General features: G+C 34.1%; 1 protein-coding gene across 6 annotated transcripts in view; it reads right to left on the reverse strand.

The window, feature by feature from the left end:
• The window catches only part of beta-Spec (spectrin beta chain), a 52,329-nt gene that overhangs the window by 22,022 nt on the left and 13,065 nt on the right, over nucleotides 1-17,242 (reverse strand). For all 6 annotated transcript variants that reach the window (XM_074127088.1, XM_074127085.1, XM_074127083.1 and 3 more), the window contains exons 2-24: nucleotides 16,628-16,757; nucleotides 13,872-14,023; nucleotides 13,418-13,591; nucleotides 12,307-12,595; nucleotides 10,525-10,825; nucleotides 9,926-10,078; nucleotides 9,713-9,836; nucleotides 9,463-9,626; nucleotides 8,253-8,416; nucleotides 7,230-7,417; nucleotides 6,962-7,153; nucleotides 6,662-6,862; nucleotides 6,320-6,564; nucleotides 5,813-5,927; nucleotides 5,535-5,726; nucleotides 5,266-5,454; nucleotides 4,154-4,318; nucleotides 3,833-4,072; nucleotides 2,945-3,157; nucleotides 1,775-1,907; nucleotides 1,576-1,694; nucleotides 814-972; nucleotides 467-730 (exon numbers count right to left, since the gene is read on the reverse strand). In XM_074127088.1, the coding sequence (XP_073983189.1) occupies nucleotides 467-730; nucleotides 814-972; nucleotides 1,576-1,694; nucleotides 1,775-1,907; nucleotides 2,945-3,157; nucleotides 3,833-4,072; nucleotides 4,154-4,318; nucleotides 5,266-5,454; nucleotides 5,535-5,726; nucleotides 5,813-5,927; nucleotides 6,320-6,564; nucleotides 6,662-6,862; nucleotides 6,962-7,153; nucleotides 7,230-7,417; nucleotides 8,253-8,416; nucleotides 9,463-9,626; nucleotides 9,713-9,836; nucleotides 9,926-10,078; nucleotides 10,525-10,825; nucleotides 12,307-12,595; nucleotides 13,418-13,591; nucleotides 13,872-14,023; nucleotides 16,628-16,757 (4,266 nt within the window). The remainder of the gene's footprint in view (nucleotides 1-466; nucleotides 731-813; nucleotides 973-1,575; nucleotides 1,695-1,774; nucleotides 1,908-2,944; nucleotides 3,158-3,832; nucleotides 4,073-4,153; nucleotides 4,319-5,265; nucleotides 5,455-5,534; nucleotides 5,727-5,812; nucleotides 5,928-6,319; nucleotides 6,565-6,661; nucleotides 6,863-6,961; nucleotides 7,154-7,229; nucleotides 7,418-8,252; nucleotides 8,417-9,462; nucleotides 9,627-9,712; nucleotides 9,837-9,925; nucleotides 10,079-10,524; nucleotides 10,826-12,306; nucleotides 12,596-13,417; nucleotides 13,592-13,871; nucleotides 14,024-16,627; nucleotides 16,758-17,242) is intronic.

The raw sequence follows: 17,242 nt of genomic DNA on the forward strand, positions 1-17,242 counted from the left end.
CGTAGTTACTGAATAACCGCACTTACTAAAGGGGTTCCTTTGACGAGGAAAAGAACAGTGAGATAGTTGGATAAACTGACAGCTGTAGAAGGTGTGCACAGACGGAAGAAAATCAAAGACCGAGGTTTATGAAAAGTGGAAGAAGATAGCGAAGCGACTCTCACTGTCCGCGGGATGGCTGGTGAATGTTGGCAGTTAAGTCATATGCAAGGAAGACTTATACATAGTTTTGTGTGATGTGTCCAGCTGTGGTAACAGAGAACCAGTCAGCAATAGTTTAGTAACTTTCAGATAGCTGATTCAATCTTCATTACTGTGTATATAAAAGTATGATTAATGTTTTTCTGATTATTTCTTGTTTTATTTTATTAACATGAACTTGTCTATATGTGGCTAGTAAATGAATACATTAATTTTTATTTTATAAAATAGTATGAGCTTATCCTTCAAAGAAAAAAAGTAATACCTGCTGTTTTTGCATTAGGATGTTGACGGAAGCCAGATCTGAACCAACATCAGCACTCTCTATCTGCTTCTCTAAGTCGTTCATCCATGAGTCAATGTCATCGCAAGTTTGGTGAATAAGAACTTCACGATTGGCATCGAAAAGTCTCTCTCCTTTATCTTTGGTCATAGTTTCAAGATCATTGAATTGTTCAACTAAATCGGTTACTTTAGGACCTATAACTTCAGCTAATTCTGGTTTTTCTTTGGTTAATTCTGTTCCCAACTGAAAAGAAAAAGGAAAAACAGAGATGAAAAATCTTTTTTAATACAAGACTTTTCTCCAAGGCAAGAAATAAGGGTAATTACCTCTTGTACCCTTATAAGGCGGTCTTTATTAGAAGCGATTTCAGCTTCAAAAGCCTGATGCCTAGTCCACTTAGAGTGGACTGTTTTAGCGCTCCTATAGGACTCGTCCTGTGAAATAAACTTCTTCTCTTGAATCCATTCACTCAGCTCATCGCAGTCCTGGAAAATTAACAAAGGTTCAGTTCACATGTTCATGTAATTAAAAAGAAAAAGAAAAAAAAAAGTGAACTATCTCTGTATGGTATATTCCCATACAGTTCTAAATTGTCTTCTTCTGAAAACACGAGCTAAAAGATTATTAGCATTTAGTGGATGGTTGTTTATCAGTAAATGCGAAGATGTTCTCTTAGGTTTGAAAGGTAAGTCTATTTTTTTTTTTTTTTTTTTTTGTAAACTTCAGAACCGTTAAATACCCATTAAACAAAATATATTTTTAAAAAAACTGACGATATTTCAGATCTACTGGTAAGCCTCCTGCAACAACTATATCATAAACAAATGACACAATGTAAACCAAAATTATGTACATGAAAATCCAAGAAATTCTTAAACCATTAAACTCATGTTGAGAAATTAACTTTAACTTTCATTGAATGTCAAACGAGTACCAGAAATCTTGAGGTCTCCCCTTATGATTCCAGAAAGAAGATCCGAGGAGATTTCCACACTTTTCTAGATACCAATTGATAAAACTTAATATCTGAGCCAATCAAGAGCCTTCTTCTCACTGCGGTAAAAAGAAATGCATGAAAACTAAATTACCTGCAAGAACTGATGCAACTCAAGTTGATCCTTAAGTTTCTCCATTTGTTGTTGGGCTTTTTCACGGTTATTCTTTCTTCTTTCGTCAATATTATGCGCTTTTTTAACTACTTTGTCGCCTGATATAGAAATTCAATGTTAATATTATTAAATGTTGGCCATTACACTAGTAATTTATTGATAAATTTAATGAACCTACTAGCAAAATGTCCGTCGTCGGATAATTGACCAGCAAACTGGACGACAGCGTTTATTTTCTCATCGTTGGCTTCCATCGTCGTTAGGAATGCCTCGTGTCGTTTAATTAAGTTTTCGGCTTGCTCCAGGTTTATCTTGTAAAAGAATGTTTTAAACAAGTTTAATTTAGACACAGGGAAAACATATTACATAGTTGATAAAGTATTTTTAAACTAAACTCACAGAGAGAACAAATGATAAATCCAAATAGTTAACTAACAGGCAAGATAAGAATTTTATATCAACTTGCGACCACATTTAATACCTAACCACAAACTTGGGATTTGTTATCTTCAAGCATAGTAGTAGGAGCAGTAGATTCCCTGGAAGGTTACTTTTAACATAATGAATGACTTAATATATTTCCGAAGCTAAAAAGTACAAAAACTACTAAAAAGTGAAACCGATACATTTATTGACATTATTATTATTATTATTTTCAAGTTTTCTAAAAGACATCTTAAATACTCAATATTTGGTTTAATTTGTTCCTCCATAATGTTCAATCCTTCTTCCACAAAACTTTCTCCTATTTCCGAATCTATTTGATCCTTCCAACCTATTCGGACTCGCTCCTCTTCGTTATCGTCGCACAGATCCATTTCACCTCTGTATCAAGATTCTATTTTACTGCAACTAATTTTCCTTTCACCTCCTCCTTTTAAGGCATATTTCCACCACCCCATAACTTTTGTATTTATTGTAATAACTTGTTAACATTTATTCTATTCGATTCTTATAGTTTTAGTTAGTCTAGAAAGTCTGCGAACATTTCCCTTTTTTTCCACTTTTTAAACGAATTTAGGGCATACTCGTACAATTACAGTTTCAAGTTATTTTGGCTTCATTAAAAAAAAGAAAAAAAAAAAACTTTATTAAGATATTGTCCCACGAATATTATTGCTTCAACGATATATTTTTAAAGCAAACAACAACTTCAAAATGGAAGAATAAAATTTTTGTCATTTCAAGGTCCAAAAAAAAAAAATTCTAACTGGTACTTTCTTCTCATTAAAGTGAGTTTTACATAATAAATTTTCCGACTGTTACCCTTTCACATAACTTCCCTCCAGGAATTGTTAAATATGACTTATAATAGATTAACAAGTTAAATTTGGTACAAAATATTTACCGGTGTGTCATCCTTGGCTAGTACATGTTCTTGGTGTGACAATAACACTTCGGCTTGGCGGGCATCTCGATGGAACATCTGCAAGTTCAACCAGTGCGACAGAAGTTGTTGTCGGTTCTCCCACATTTGATGAAGTTCCGTCCAACCGTCACGCAAAGCCTTCAAACGTTCTCTTAAGAACATGTACTGTGGATCCGATTGTGTAGAAGGTTCCTGAAAAAACACAATACTAAACTTTTAGGGATGAAATCTTAACAAAACTTTCCTTTCCTTCAATTTTCGTAGTTTTAAGAGCCAATATTCTTCTGACTTGTAGTTTTCAGCGGAAATTACATAATGTAAATTCTAGAACTCTAAAACCGTTAAAACAGATAATAAAGCCAACTTGAAGAAAAGTTCAAAAGTGTAAGTAAAGTAATACTTCCGGTGGGGACTAAGTTAATCGCGTTCTATGGCAGCACTCGAAACACACAAAGGTTGAACTCCTGCGATTCCCTTACTTTGAGCAACTAAGTTTAGATTATAGTTTTTTGAAACAAAGAGAATTCAAACGTGCATTTTCGGTATAAATTCCAGATGGATAATTTGACACGATCACAATATTTACCCTTACAAAGATTAAGGGTATTTAAAAAAAAAAAAATTGTTCCTGAAGTATTACAAAAGTAGGAATTCTAATTACTTTGCACTAAAAGCATTTTACTACGTACGCTCATAGCGCGAATTTTATAAAAGCATTTCTTTTGGTTAGTGTCTTAGAATCTGTACTTCTGCGGAAAGCATCATTTTCCAATTCTGACCAGTTCGCCATCTATCTCTTATTGTAAGAAAGTAATTTCACGGCGATTCAGTTGTAACATGTTTCCGATAATAATGACCAAAACTTACGGCAGTTATCTTTTCTCCGTATTCCATCATTTTAGCGTAGTCTTGTGTGTAGTTGTCAATTTCTTCTTTAATAGCTTGATGTTGTGATAATAATTTTTCAGCGTCTGCTAAGGAACCAGGAATATCTTCAGATGCCACATCTGTTTGAGTTTTCTGTAGCCATGATTGGAAATGATCAAGATCACGTAAAAATCTGTGAAGATCGCCGGCTTCTTCTAATTTGGCATCTCTTTCTTTCAGCTATTAAAAATTAAACGAATCAACAAATTTTCTTAAGTAAAGAAAAAAATAAACATTCTAAAAACGAATTTTTGCATTCACCATCATTGTAAGTTCTTGCCAGATAATTGTAATCTGAGAAATTCTCTGTTTGATGAGTTCCGCTTCTTCAGGATGTGTGGCAGCGATTGCTTCTGACTCCGCTTGCAATGAATCCAATTTAGCCTGAATTGCAGCCAAATCTCTTTCCATTCCGCTCAATCGCCTCTAAAATAGTAAACTTTATTAGATAATATAATTAAAAATCACGATGTGTGTGAAAATAAGCTAATTTTTAAGACCAAACAAAAATTCAGGAGGATCCGAACATACTTCTTTCGGAAATTTTATTGAAAACAAGAGGATACTGAAAATTTTCGCAATGAATCTGGCAATCTCAAATAGGTCTGAAGATGAATTGTTTTACTTTCCAGGCTAGTATCTTTCGGTTACTGAATACCTGGATACTGTTACAATAGAAACTTATGAGCACAGTGACCTTTGTGTAGCCCACGTGGCTCACACCCCTCTAATCATTCCATTTTAATAATTTGTGATGAAACTAAATACCCAGATTCAACCAACTTTGCGAGAAAATGTTGATGTATATTTATATTTAGGCACACGCGGACACAAAGATTTGGCACTTTGTTGCTCAATTTAAGGCGCATCAAATTTGAGGTGCCCGAATGTCATAGGCGCACGGAGTCTTTTTCAATGCTGAACGGGCCTACGCGTCTTGTTCTTTAGTTAGAGGGAACACGGTCCCTCATAGGACAGAGAGCTTGTAAGAGGCCCATAGGAAGAGAAAATTTAAAGGTTTCATTTAAAGACCCGAGACCCTTGGGGATCCAGTGTGCTAACCACTGAGCTAATCAATTTTTCTATTACTTCATCTTATTATTATCACTCTTTTAATGATTTCTACTTCAATCCGATTTCTTTTCGTACAATAATTAATTTTTCTCTTTCAGGATAACGTGTTCTTTGAAGGTACACCTTATGTAAATGTAATGTAAATCTTACATTTCGCTTTGTGAATTTAACAAACTTTACGTCACTGCACAATACGGTTGGGAGATCGGGATTTTAGAGACGCCTGGCCCAAAAAGGTAGAGAGACTCCCTGCTCCAAAATGTGAAAAAATTAGGTCGATGTAGCTAATACGGACCAACCTGAAGAGTCATAATGCCAGTTAAGTCCATTTCTAGAGAGTCCGTAGATTGCAATATCCTTTTCTTATCTTCAATCCAGGACACTGTCTCCCTGCATTCAATGTGGAAGGTTTGTACACCATGAGCTGCACTGAGCTCTTCCCTTTTGGTCTCAGCTTTCTCTCTTAGTTCAGCCCATTCATGATTCAGCTGAAAGAAGATATTTAAATGTAAAATGGTTCCTACTAGTACCATCAAACTAACTCTTAATTGCAATTCTTTGGATGTACTTTGTTCTGTCTGGCGACTATTTGTTCAGAGTTTGGATGTTCTACATGTAGCAGTTGTCTTGCCAACTGATTAACTACTGCCACGCGAGATGCATTAGAGTTCATCTCCTTATCAAATCCGTTGTATCTGTGTTTCATGATTTCTACATCTTCTATATCCTTGCCAGGGCTCATAGTCTCCAACATTCGATCCTGCCGACCATAATAAACTGTGACTAAGTACAAAGATCCAGTAGTTACATCTGAATAAAATATAAAATTGGAAAAGACCAGCTTACTTTTTCGCCAATCCACTGTTCCACGCCATCAGCTTCAGAGAATAATTTGTATAGAGATAGGGCATCAAGTAATCTCTGTTTTCTGAGTTTGGCTAACTCTAACAACTCCTTGTACCTGAATGCATAAACAAATTCAATATCATTTTAAACTTACAATACCTATAAAATACTGGAGTGAGCCCTCTCACAACTTTTATTCACTTTAATTAAAACAAAAAAAAATAAATTTCAAATATTTTATTATATACTAAATCTACAATACCGCAATTTAAATTTACGTTGTAAGAGGTGGGGATATGAGTAATTTAGTCTGAAAGAAAAATAAATTGTTTGAAATTCTTGAATTTTAACTTTTAGCCCACGTTTTCACCCCCGTTTATCACAAACGGTAACTATTTCTGATGAAAACTCGTATGTCAACAATTCGTCACGACTATGTAGTCGTAATATTTATAGATAGAAAGAGGTATTAATCACTCTTGAAATAATTAAATCATTTAAACCTACCTGGAGTCTATGGAGTTCAGTCTCTGAGAAACTTCAGGCGAGTTTCGTGTTTCTTCGCCAAGAGCATCTGCCTGCGAATGTAAGGCTTCAATAGCTGAAGAATAATTTTTAAGCTCATCCGTAGCTTCTTTATGTTTTTTCAAAAGTGACTGAACGTTGGCCTCATCTCGGCCTACATCTTCTGAAGATACCAATCTCAAAGCATCCAGCATCCAAATGTCAACATCGTCAGCATCCGCAAAGAACTAAAAGTTTCATAAAATATATTGTATAAACAGAATTCTAAGAACTTAAACTAAATGAAATTCTAAGAACAGATATTATTTCTTGAATTTTGGCTACCTGATGGAAGTCCACTGCCTCTTCTAATCTCTTCCTTCTAAATGCAACCAATTCCTGTAGATGCTTCCAGGAATCTAAAGTGTCGTTCAACCGACTCTGTATTCTCTCAGCTCCAAAATGACCTTGTTTAACTAAATCTTCACCCACAGATACAACACTGACCAGCTGGGGTTCGTGGGAGGATATTTCATTTTCTAAAGCCTTTAATAAGATAAAAATGAAAATAGTTTAACAATTTCTTTTCTTTTGCCACTATTATACGTTTGTTCTTTAAACTTTGAATTAATTATCGGTTATTACCTTGTGTTTGGAAAGTAACAAATTAATTGTGATCAAGTCATGACCAATGTCACCCTGAGAGACAATCTGTTCCTTCTCTTTAATCCAGTTCTCTTCATCTGCCATGTCCCAGTAAAACTGCCAGAGTTTACGGCTCTCCTCCAAACGAGCTCTTCGTTCAACAGCCAACTTAACTAGCTCATGATAAGCGTGCTACACAGGAAAATAATAACATTTTTCAGTACGGGAAAGATTGTAAGCCCAGTTCAATTATAAGAAGCACACAGACCTCTAGTTGTTGAACTCTTTCTACGATGATTGCAGAATCACAAGGTCTGTAACCTTCTGTTGTTTCATCATCATTGAATTTCTGCGACTGTTGCACGACAACCTTCACTCTCTCACCTAGCACATTGATATCTGCTTCGACCAGGCTGTGTTTCTGCAGAAGATCTTCAACTCCCATTAAATGTTTGCCTGAAAGAAATAAAAAATTCAAGAGTTCCACACGACTTTCTTTCTTACATTCTAGATCTTCACCTTATACTTGTTTGTAAACTCCGGATTTTAATATCAATTTAATGCTTTTGACAACATTTAGATTGTTAAAGTGAACTTTATACCGACATCTTTCTAGAAAAATTGTTTAAATAAAAGTTACGAGATCTAGTGAATGTAATACGTTCATTTCTAGAGAAACTCGTAGGGGCTACTTTCCTACGAAAAAATCCCAGAAAAAAAATTATTTTCTGAAATTACTGGATTTCAGGTACCCCACCAATAAATTAGTTGCAAGTAAAAAGGTTAATAGGACCGGTGCGGAGTTTTATTAACAGCATTTCAGGCTGTCAGTATTTCACCTTTAGTTTAGAACGTTCCGGCACTAACTTCCATGCAAAAACTGTTCTTCCTTGAAAAAGTTCGAGAATCTTATCATTAAATGCCGCCATTCTGGTTTCATTGCAACTGCAATTAGCGCTATCAATATAATTAAATATTTATCAGATCAAGAGGTATAAACAGATAATGTCGTTGTGAGCTGGATGGAAAAGGAAGCCGTCAAGAAGAGAAGCGCGGCATTTAATTAATTATTAGTCCACTTCCTGAGCAGTTTATAATTATAATCGTAGTTTATAATTTGGGGAAGCAATTTATTTATGTAAGCAAATAAACGTAACAACTGGCGCTGTCCTTAACAAACAGATTTACATCAGTTTGCTTTTTTATTTATTAAGTGTAATTCCTACCATTAAGTACTATCAATTATATTACCTGGCAATATATTTGTAAACTTAACAAATTTTGAACTAACCATAATCATCTGAGAGCAATCTCATTTTCAATTCCTCCATTGAGTCCAGAATGTAAATCATTTCCTGGAAGTTTTGCTGCAATTGCAACGATAATTCTAACCTCATCCTTCTAGATCTCAACAACTCTAACAAATAGTTCCATAATCGTAATACATTATCTTTCCTGAAAATTTTCAATTGAAACAAATCAGTTATAAGATACACTCATTTGCCATGCTCTTTGTAAAGAAGAAATTTTATTTCAAATTGGGAGATTCCAACTTGTTAACTTGTTTCATAGTCCATTCAGTATTAACCCCTTAAAGATAACTTACACTTAAATGAAATGAAACTAAAACCTGATGTCGTTACACTAAAATCAGTTTTCTCCGAAGAAAGTGTGAATAGAAAGTGATTTACATGAGCAGTTAAATTTTTTGTTTATAAAAACAAAGCGTGTGCATATATCAGAGTCTTTATTAGAAATTGAAGAAAAATTAGGAAACACCTCAGCTAATTTTATTTTGGTTGAGCTGCCATTTTCAAACTTGGGTTCCAATTAACTGAGATTCAATTCGCACGAGCCTTATTTACTGTGTCTTCTGCGGCTAGCTATTATATTAAATGAAGATAGAGGAAAATGTTTTTCCAAGTTTGTCCAAGAAGGAGGGGCAAAGACATATGTAAAGAACTATAAGTTTCAAGTCTATTCTCAATTTTTACCTGTTGGAAATTTATTCATGAGTAAAAATCTTGTACTCTGAAAGCTGATTGTGGATATTGATACTTTCAATAAAGCTGGTATCTTTTCTGTTTTCATGCAGCAAACACTTTCATAAGTGAATTTAAAATATTACAATACATTAAGTGTAACTAGTGAGTTAGATTTAAAAGTTGTTTTCCATTGAACCTGAACCATTAGCAACTGTACTTGACTTCTGGATTCTTTTTTCAAAAACATTTGTTCATTCAACAAAATCATTCGTAAATACTCGTACATAGCTCAGTGAGCTCTCTTTAGACCGGTGGCTGTGGAAAGCTAGCTACTTTTTCACAAAGAATTACTACAATGAAAACGAAATAAACCTTCCAAAATATGGTTTATATATTAACAATTTAATGAAAAGAAAATTACACATTATCTTAAAGAAAGAGAGGGAATAAAACTAGAGCTACTCTAAGAAAGCTTGCAAAATAATGTTTGTAAAAAGAAATTTGGAAGTTACAAACCTAGCATTGATTCTATCAATATCGTGATAATTTTCGGCTTCAAGTTCTTGGCTGACAGTAACAACAGCTTGTACTCTTTCCTCGTATGCAAATATATCTGTTTCAATAGCTTCATGTTTCTTGGCCGCAGCTTCCACTGCAGCCAAATCAAAGCCAAAGTTATCCTAGAAAACATACAGAAAAAGATCTATAATGCAACCAACTGTTTTTGAGATTAGTTTCAAGCCGAGAGAGAGTTAATAATACTGACCTGTGACACTAGCCTCTGGTTCTCCGAGAGCCAAGTTTCTCTCATGCTGGCTTTACGATTAAATCTGGCTGCTAACTGTTCAAGTTTTTCTTGACGTATCAATTCCTCACGCAATGCTAATTCTCTGCAATAAATATTCGAAAAATCACAATATTTTTTATTTTAAGATTGTTACAAATATTAATTAATATAAATTGCGCGAAGGTTACTCACTTCTCATGTTCAGCTTTTTCCAGTCTTTCCCACGCTTTATTAATGTCAGAAATCATTTTACCTTCTCTTGGAGTGTAAGGCTTTTGATTATTCGCTCTCATTTTCGACTGGAGAGTGAAAAGCAATACTTCTAAGTTTCCTTTTTCAACAAACCTAGGAAACAGATTTAAAAGGTTAATATTACCTTAAATATTTGTAATTTAACAAAATTTAATATTTTTGATGGATATTAGTGAAAGGTGAAAAAAACACAATGTGGAGTTGAACCACCAGGTCTTCTTTATTCATTCAAAATTATTGTTTTATGGAAGTACGAAATTTAGTTTTCCAATTATACTTAGAATATCTGTTTTTTGTTTTGTTTTGTAAGAATTGTAACTTCTAATCTTTTATAGATTTCCAACATGAGTTTGAAGCGAATTCAGCTGAATTAGCACCACCAAATTGTTAAAAGTTCCCTTCTTCATCTCTTAAAAACTTTTAAAATTTTTTGATATGTCAGTTACTATCAGTTTAGTGTAACACTGACAAAACAAATTGTTAAAAAAGGATTTATCTAAATCTAAAAGAAAGAAGTAACTTAGAGGAGTAGTGCTTACTTAGGCGGCTTTTCAACCGTTCTATAATTGTTGAACTGGGCCAATTGTTGCTGAACGCCAACTAAAGAGTTGGCGAATCTGCGGTCTCCTAATTGTTGTATTGTACTTTCAATCCATTTTAATAAATCCGAAGTAAGTCGTTCATATTCCTGTACCATGCGGTCATTGTCCATAGCAATCCCTACCACTTTACCAATTCTTTTACCTTGTACAGTCTCTTGCTTCATTTTGCTAAAGTAATGATAATATGTGACAACATATGTGATTATTGACTTCTCGTCCGGCTGTTCTACGAACACATCTACAAATTAAGAACAAAAGATGGCTGAATCAAATGATAATTAAAGAATTTTTTTTGCTAAAATAACATTTAATAGACTCCCGCTAATATTCACATTAGAAGGATTTAACCAACGCTTTATATTCAACAACAAAACCAGAATTTTAAACTGAAAAACCGCGAAACTAATAAAAAACGTTTTCCGCTGGACAATTGCAACTTAAGCTGTACTTTACAGCGCGAACCTAAATGTACGCTGTCTACTTTTCTTCGAGTACCATGAATGCTCTAATTCTGGTTAAAAGACAGTCGCTATTATTTGTGACAACAATAAGCATGTTAAACTACAACTTTTCTGTTTCTGTAGTTCCAGTTATTGGGCCACTTATCACTATTTGAAGTTTCTGAGGAAGGGTTTTGTTGATGTTACTTGTTTAAAAAACAGGTCTTTTTCGTATTAATTAGACACATTAGTGCAACCATTGCCTCTAAAGGTGATAAACTAAAACCGGGTTTCTACTTATCAAGTCGAGATAACGGTAACATATTGGAGTTGCTACGCCCAATAGGGAATGTCTGATCATGATATGCCTGCAATTGCATGCTTCCAAACACAAAAACTCTTCGAATGGATCAAGTACAATGTTGAAGAAACTGTCACAAGAATTCTTGAGAACTACTTATTTCCATTTTTACAGACTATTTAGTAACAATTGAACTAGATTAAGTGAGGAGGTATAATCCGTGTTTGTTATCAAGCTGGCTGAGAATGGAAATGCCGATTAAAAAACAGAACAAAATCCAGATAGACAGCAATGACCAGTTATGGCAGAAGCAATAACCACAAAGCCATGGATTCCTGCAACAAATTTATTGAAACATATGTTTTCATATTTTAATGCACAGCAAAATAAAAAAACTAACTTATCAGAGGAAATTCATTTCCACTTTCTTACTGGTAAATCCTGTTTTGAGTAAACGGCAAATACAAGAAAAATACTTACGAGGACATTCTGAAAGACATTCTCTGACCATTACCGAATAACCTAACAACAATTCAAAGCCTGTCGAATCGGGAATTAGTTCAGGAAAAGACAGAATTCTTTATTTGAAAATCAATAATTATTATCCAAAATTTAAATAAGAAGAATATGTATGCCGTAAAAGAGTTAATTCAATCCACAATAGTGTTTTTAAAATTTGGTGATCCTTAATTGTGTCAGCTAAGCTAAGAGATGTAGATTCACACAGATAATAAGAGAATTGTAAAGAAAGTAATGAGATAATGTGAAGTGGGCACAAGCACTGTTCGAGATGTTAATTAGGACCCATTGACCTCATCAAGTCTTCAGTTCTGGCTAATCAACAACGACTGCACGTTCTGTTCATCATCGCCCTAGTTTCCACTTTCAAAATTATGAAAACATTTTTTTACAGCACTTTTTGGAGCTGTCTCTCATTAATTCAATAATTTAAAATATATTATAGTCTATAAAAATTACCTTCTGGATCGAGTAATTTTGTTAAGCCTAGTTTATCTTCCGCTACAGTGAATGCATTATTAAGATTATACATGGCATTAGATTTTGAGAGTTTTTCAAATTGCACCAAATCCGGCCTGTGTTTGTGGATGATCGCGTTGAAGGCCAGACCGTCACGCCAAGAAGTTGTGAAATTACGCACATTAACGTTATGATATCCGGCAGTCTTCATTTGACACCAAAGTAACAGAGCGTCTTTGGCGGATTTGGTTTCTTTATTGTCTGTTTCTTCTATTCTGATATCTAATATCTGCAAATAAGATGAAATTATTTAAAACATTTTATTTTTCTTTTATCTTGCATAATTCTGGGAGATAAAAACCAGAAATACCCGCTTGGTTTGGCTATTTAGGCATTTCATAATAATACTAAAAACGATGAATCTTCTTAAACATCTAGGATAACTACTCCACACATCATTTTACCAACTGCACCAATTCTAGCCAAATTTTCATCATAAATTCAGGAAGCGTTATTCCAATTTCAGAGTTACCATCGTACCCAGCCAGATCCCCCCTCACCTTGAAGCGGTTTTTTTGGCCAAATATTTCTCTAAAAATGTTTGCTACTAAATATCGCGTTTCTCTTATTTACCTCAACCTTAGTATTATATCAATGCTTCAAATAGAACTGCCAATTTCTCTGAGATTTTTATTTATTATTACTATTATTACTAAAGGATTTTTCTTTAGAAATTACAGAACAATATTAAGAATTAAATTCTGTTCTCACACAAAAGCCAAAAATAAGTTTTTGCAAAGAAGATCCCCCAATAAGTATTTCAATGGAAAATTCAACTTCGAAACTTCATACGTCGAAATACTCTATCTTTCTAGCGGTAAGAAAAGATCGAAAAATAAATTGCACAAGAAAGTACCGCAAAGGGAGATGAATTAGAATTCATTCTCAATATTTCACAGAATTCGCAGGAACTGCACACAAATAAATTATAGTAATGAGAAACAATTTAAGTACTTTAACGTATAAAAGTTGTGAACTTTAACTAGAACAATAATAATAGCAACAATTATGATTATGATGATGATGATTATTATTATATAAGCATCCTTACCTGAAACCGGAGAATTATAGTCCAGATCAGACCGAGGCTGAGCCTGGCGTTTCCGTCCACGATGTCATGAGAACCCATGTTCTCCAAATGGACCCTTTGGTCTCTCAGGAACTGGAGTGCTTTATCCACATTTTCCAGGCAATGAATTCGCATTTTGCCTTTTGTGGGTCGAGGCTGAAAATTACATAAATAAAATTCCATAAATTCCAATTCAAATAGTGACATAATACATTAAATATATTTAATACATAAAAATAAGTGTTTGGAAATACATGGGTAGTTGTCCTAATAAAAATCCAATTTTGGCTTTCTTACACTTTTTTTTTGTTACACTTTCTTATACTCGACGTATTCATACAATTGCGGAAGTATTAAATGAACGCCTTGGTTTTTGTTTCATAGAGAGGAAAAGAGTTAAAAATAAGCTTCTTGTGTATAATATTAATAAACCAACCAGTCTTTCTCCAGAGAGGACTTCCAATAATTGAATTAACATTTTGCCATCTCGCAGATCAACATAAAGATCAGAAATTCTGCAGTTTACTCGGACTAAGTGTGAATTGACCCATTTCTGAAAAGTTTTTTTTTGGACATTTTCTCGCTCATCTGCAACAGAGAGAACAATAAGTAGTATTAGAGACCTCTAAGTTCAGTTAATGTACAACTAGTGGTGATAAGAATATTATTACATGCTAATAAATGAAAGAGAAAAATTTATAAAAACAGAAAAAGCTAATTAGAAATTCCTTAGATTTTCAAAACAAAAAAAGCAGCTGTAAATAAACAAGTAGCACTGACTCATAACTTCTGGTATAAAATTTGAATTTTTAAAGTGTCTGGTAGCCACATTTGGAAGTACTGCCAATTGAAAAATTCAAGCCTGAAAATACAAAGTGAGAAAGCTGTGAACGGACGTCCGCCGCACTCAACGTTTAAACTCAATCTGATTCTACAATAGTGTGTCTGCCAGTTAGATAGTCCATATCTAGCATGACTCGATGTTCGAATTTTACATTTCGTTTTCAACCGAGGGCCATACAATAAGGTTTTGGTCAAACCGAAAGTACAACTTTACCAAATTAATTGTTCCAGGTTTTTTTATGAAGCAACAATGGCTGATTCCTGTGATGCCGTGGATAGGGTTTTTTGGAGGGGAGGAATGTTTAGCGAGGAATCCCCCAATTATGGGGAAACTCCTTAAAATAAATAAAAACTTTGGATGTTTTGCTATGTTTTAAGGGGGGGCGGAGAATTATAGAATGCTTTTTGCTTTCTCTTGGCCTTTGCGATCGCATAGATTATTTTATTTTGAAATTTCAATGGGAAAATTCGTTTTCAGATCCACTGAGTCTGAAAAAAGTGGATTTTTGAAATAGGTTTGTGGGTGGATGTTACTGCTATTCGAGTCTGCTACAGATTCTTCTCATTCAAAGAATTATTGCAGCAAAGCGTTAAATTTAATGTTATTTGAAATTTATATAGGCGTCCAAGCAGCAAAGAGTTCTGAAGGGACAGCGAAATTTCGACATGAAGTCCACAAATTTCTGGTGAGGTCAACCAAAATAGTCTCCACTATGGGCAACACAATGTGTTTATACTCTAAAAATTGTTAAATTTTTCTCTGATTTTCTCTTTAACAATACTTCAAAGAACACAACAAACACTAGAATCACTTGAGTGCTCTAATTGAACTTCACAGAATAGTTAGTAAAGTGACCTAGATTGAAGCTCCTATAAAAAAGTTTTCACTTCTGAGTGAAAGAGGGCAGCTGAAGATAATAATGGAATAAAAAAAACTTGCTAAAAAATTGAAGTTAATATTCAAAAGAGCACACTGCAAGCAACTCTTACATTTTCCTTAAACAGAATCAATGATGCAATCGCTTGCAATGTAAAACTTTGTTATTTTTTTTATCACAAACAAAGCATTCTCACCAACAGAAAGTTCAAATATTTTACCATAAGTTGTGCGTGAGTTCCACAAAAAAACGTTTGCCCATAAATAAATGGACTATGCCAAGTTATGAATAAATATAGGCCGGTCGATGGATGACACTATGTGATATATATTCTATTATCAATAAAACTTTAAAATAAATAGTTATAATTAGTTAGTCTAAATATTAAATAACAAAAAACAAAAAAACTATTAATCGTGTAAACATTATGCAACAGATAAAATAGTTTAACTGAGTGGACGAACCGCCATCGCTGATAAGGTGTTATACCGCTGAGTTTGCCCAATACACTAGCTAGTTTTACAACTTATTAGCAATTTACTGAGCATCTCATTTTCCGACTTTAATGCAACTTTCATTGAGTCTTTAACCTTCTTCAGCCAGCTTTTCCGGCAAAACGAAATACAATGTTGCGAAAATCTGAAGCAATTTTAATGTTTTGAAGTTCATTGAGTAATGTAAACAAAATAGCAGGTTGGACACGACTATTTCTTACCGACGTTTACATTATTTAATTTTATTGGAACAGCATTTGCACGAAAAGGTACTTGACTTCAGAAGATTACATGATAACTATGATACTACGATATCACGGCTTCCTCGTATCCTTCCGAAATCAGTATTCTCTGACAAAAGTTTCTAATCAAAGTGACAGCCTAACTTAGGACAATCCTCACAGGGAATCCTCCAGAGCAAAGTGGTAGCACAATAAGGGACAGTCCTCAGTCCTAGGGCGCATCCAACAATAAAACGGATTTTTTAATATATAATCTCAAATATTTTTTAAAAACGGTTTTGCATATTTGCAATAAATGTTCGTTGCAGTGATGAATATAGGAGCATCAAGAATGAGGAAATCTAATAATTGCAACACTGAACGTTCACTGATATTCCACTTTCTTTTACAACTTTTCAACTCTAATTTTAGAAAGATTCTTACTTCTTACTAACATTATACCGCTTGCAAACCCTTACTAAAGTGACTTCTTATAGCGTGGGTTTTTGACCTGTAACCATACCAAAATAATAGCAGTAATAATAGCATGAAATTAGTTAGTGGTTAGCGTGCTGGATTCCCAAGAGGAGTTTCCTGTTTGGATCCAACTGCCAGCCTTGAGATTTTCTTCTTTTTTCTTTCCATGTTATATTTAAAGAAAGTACACTGTCTGAAAACCGGCAATATACTACAAAAGGCTCCAACCTTCACAGAAAAATATGCGCCTTAAATTAAAAAAGAATAAAAATGATTTACCTGCGAGAGCTTTTATTCTGCTCCGTTCAAACAGCCGAGAAGAAGAGTTGCCGCCGTCATACTCATAGTCATCGACAATCTCCTGCTGGAGACTCGGGTCCCAACGGACTACCGAAATGTCTGTCGTCATCTGTAAATAAAAGAAAACAAATAAGGGAAAATTAATAATAATTGACTATATCACCAGCCTTTCTGTGAATGACAACTAACCGTCAAACTTAAAACGGACAAAGTTATTACTTCAAACTGTCTTAGTGATTTCGGAGCGGGAGTCTGACAATCAGAACTCAGATTTTGAGAAGAAACTGGAGCCGTGGCGAGTAAGATTGCGCAGATGATGGAGTGATGAATGGTTTGCAGAATATTTAAGAAATGGAATTAATCATTTCTTTTTAATAGTTAGTGAATCATCAGGCTGTTCGTGCAGAATATAAAGGACTTCAAAACAGACTTTTCTGGCCAAAGCAGTTTTATTTATTCTATTTATTTTCAACATTTATTTATTTCTATTGTTCCTCTTTATCTGAGTATGTTTCAAGGAAGTGAATGTTCTGATAATTATTAATTTTAATCATATAAGTAGAAAAGCTCAACTACGTCATCATCCAGCCTTAT

Source organism: Rhodnius prolixus, unplaced genomic scaffold, assembly GCF_049639745.1.
Source record: "Rhodnius prolixus isolate KJV_2025 unplaced genomic scaffold, Rpr scaffold_3, whole genome shotgun sequence".
NCBI lineage: Eukaryota > Metazoa > Arthropoda > Insecta > Hemiptera > Reduviidae > Rhodnius > Rhodnius prolixus.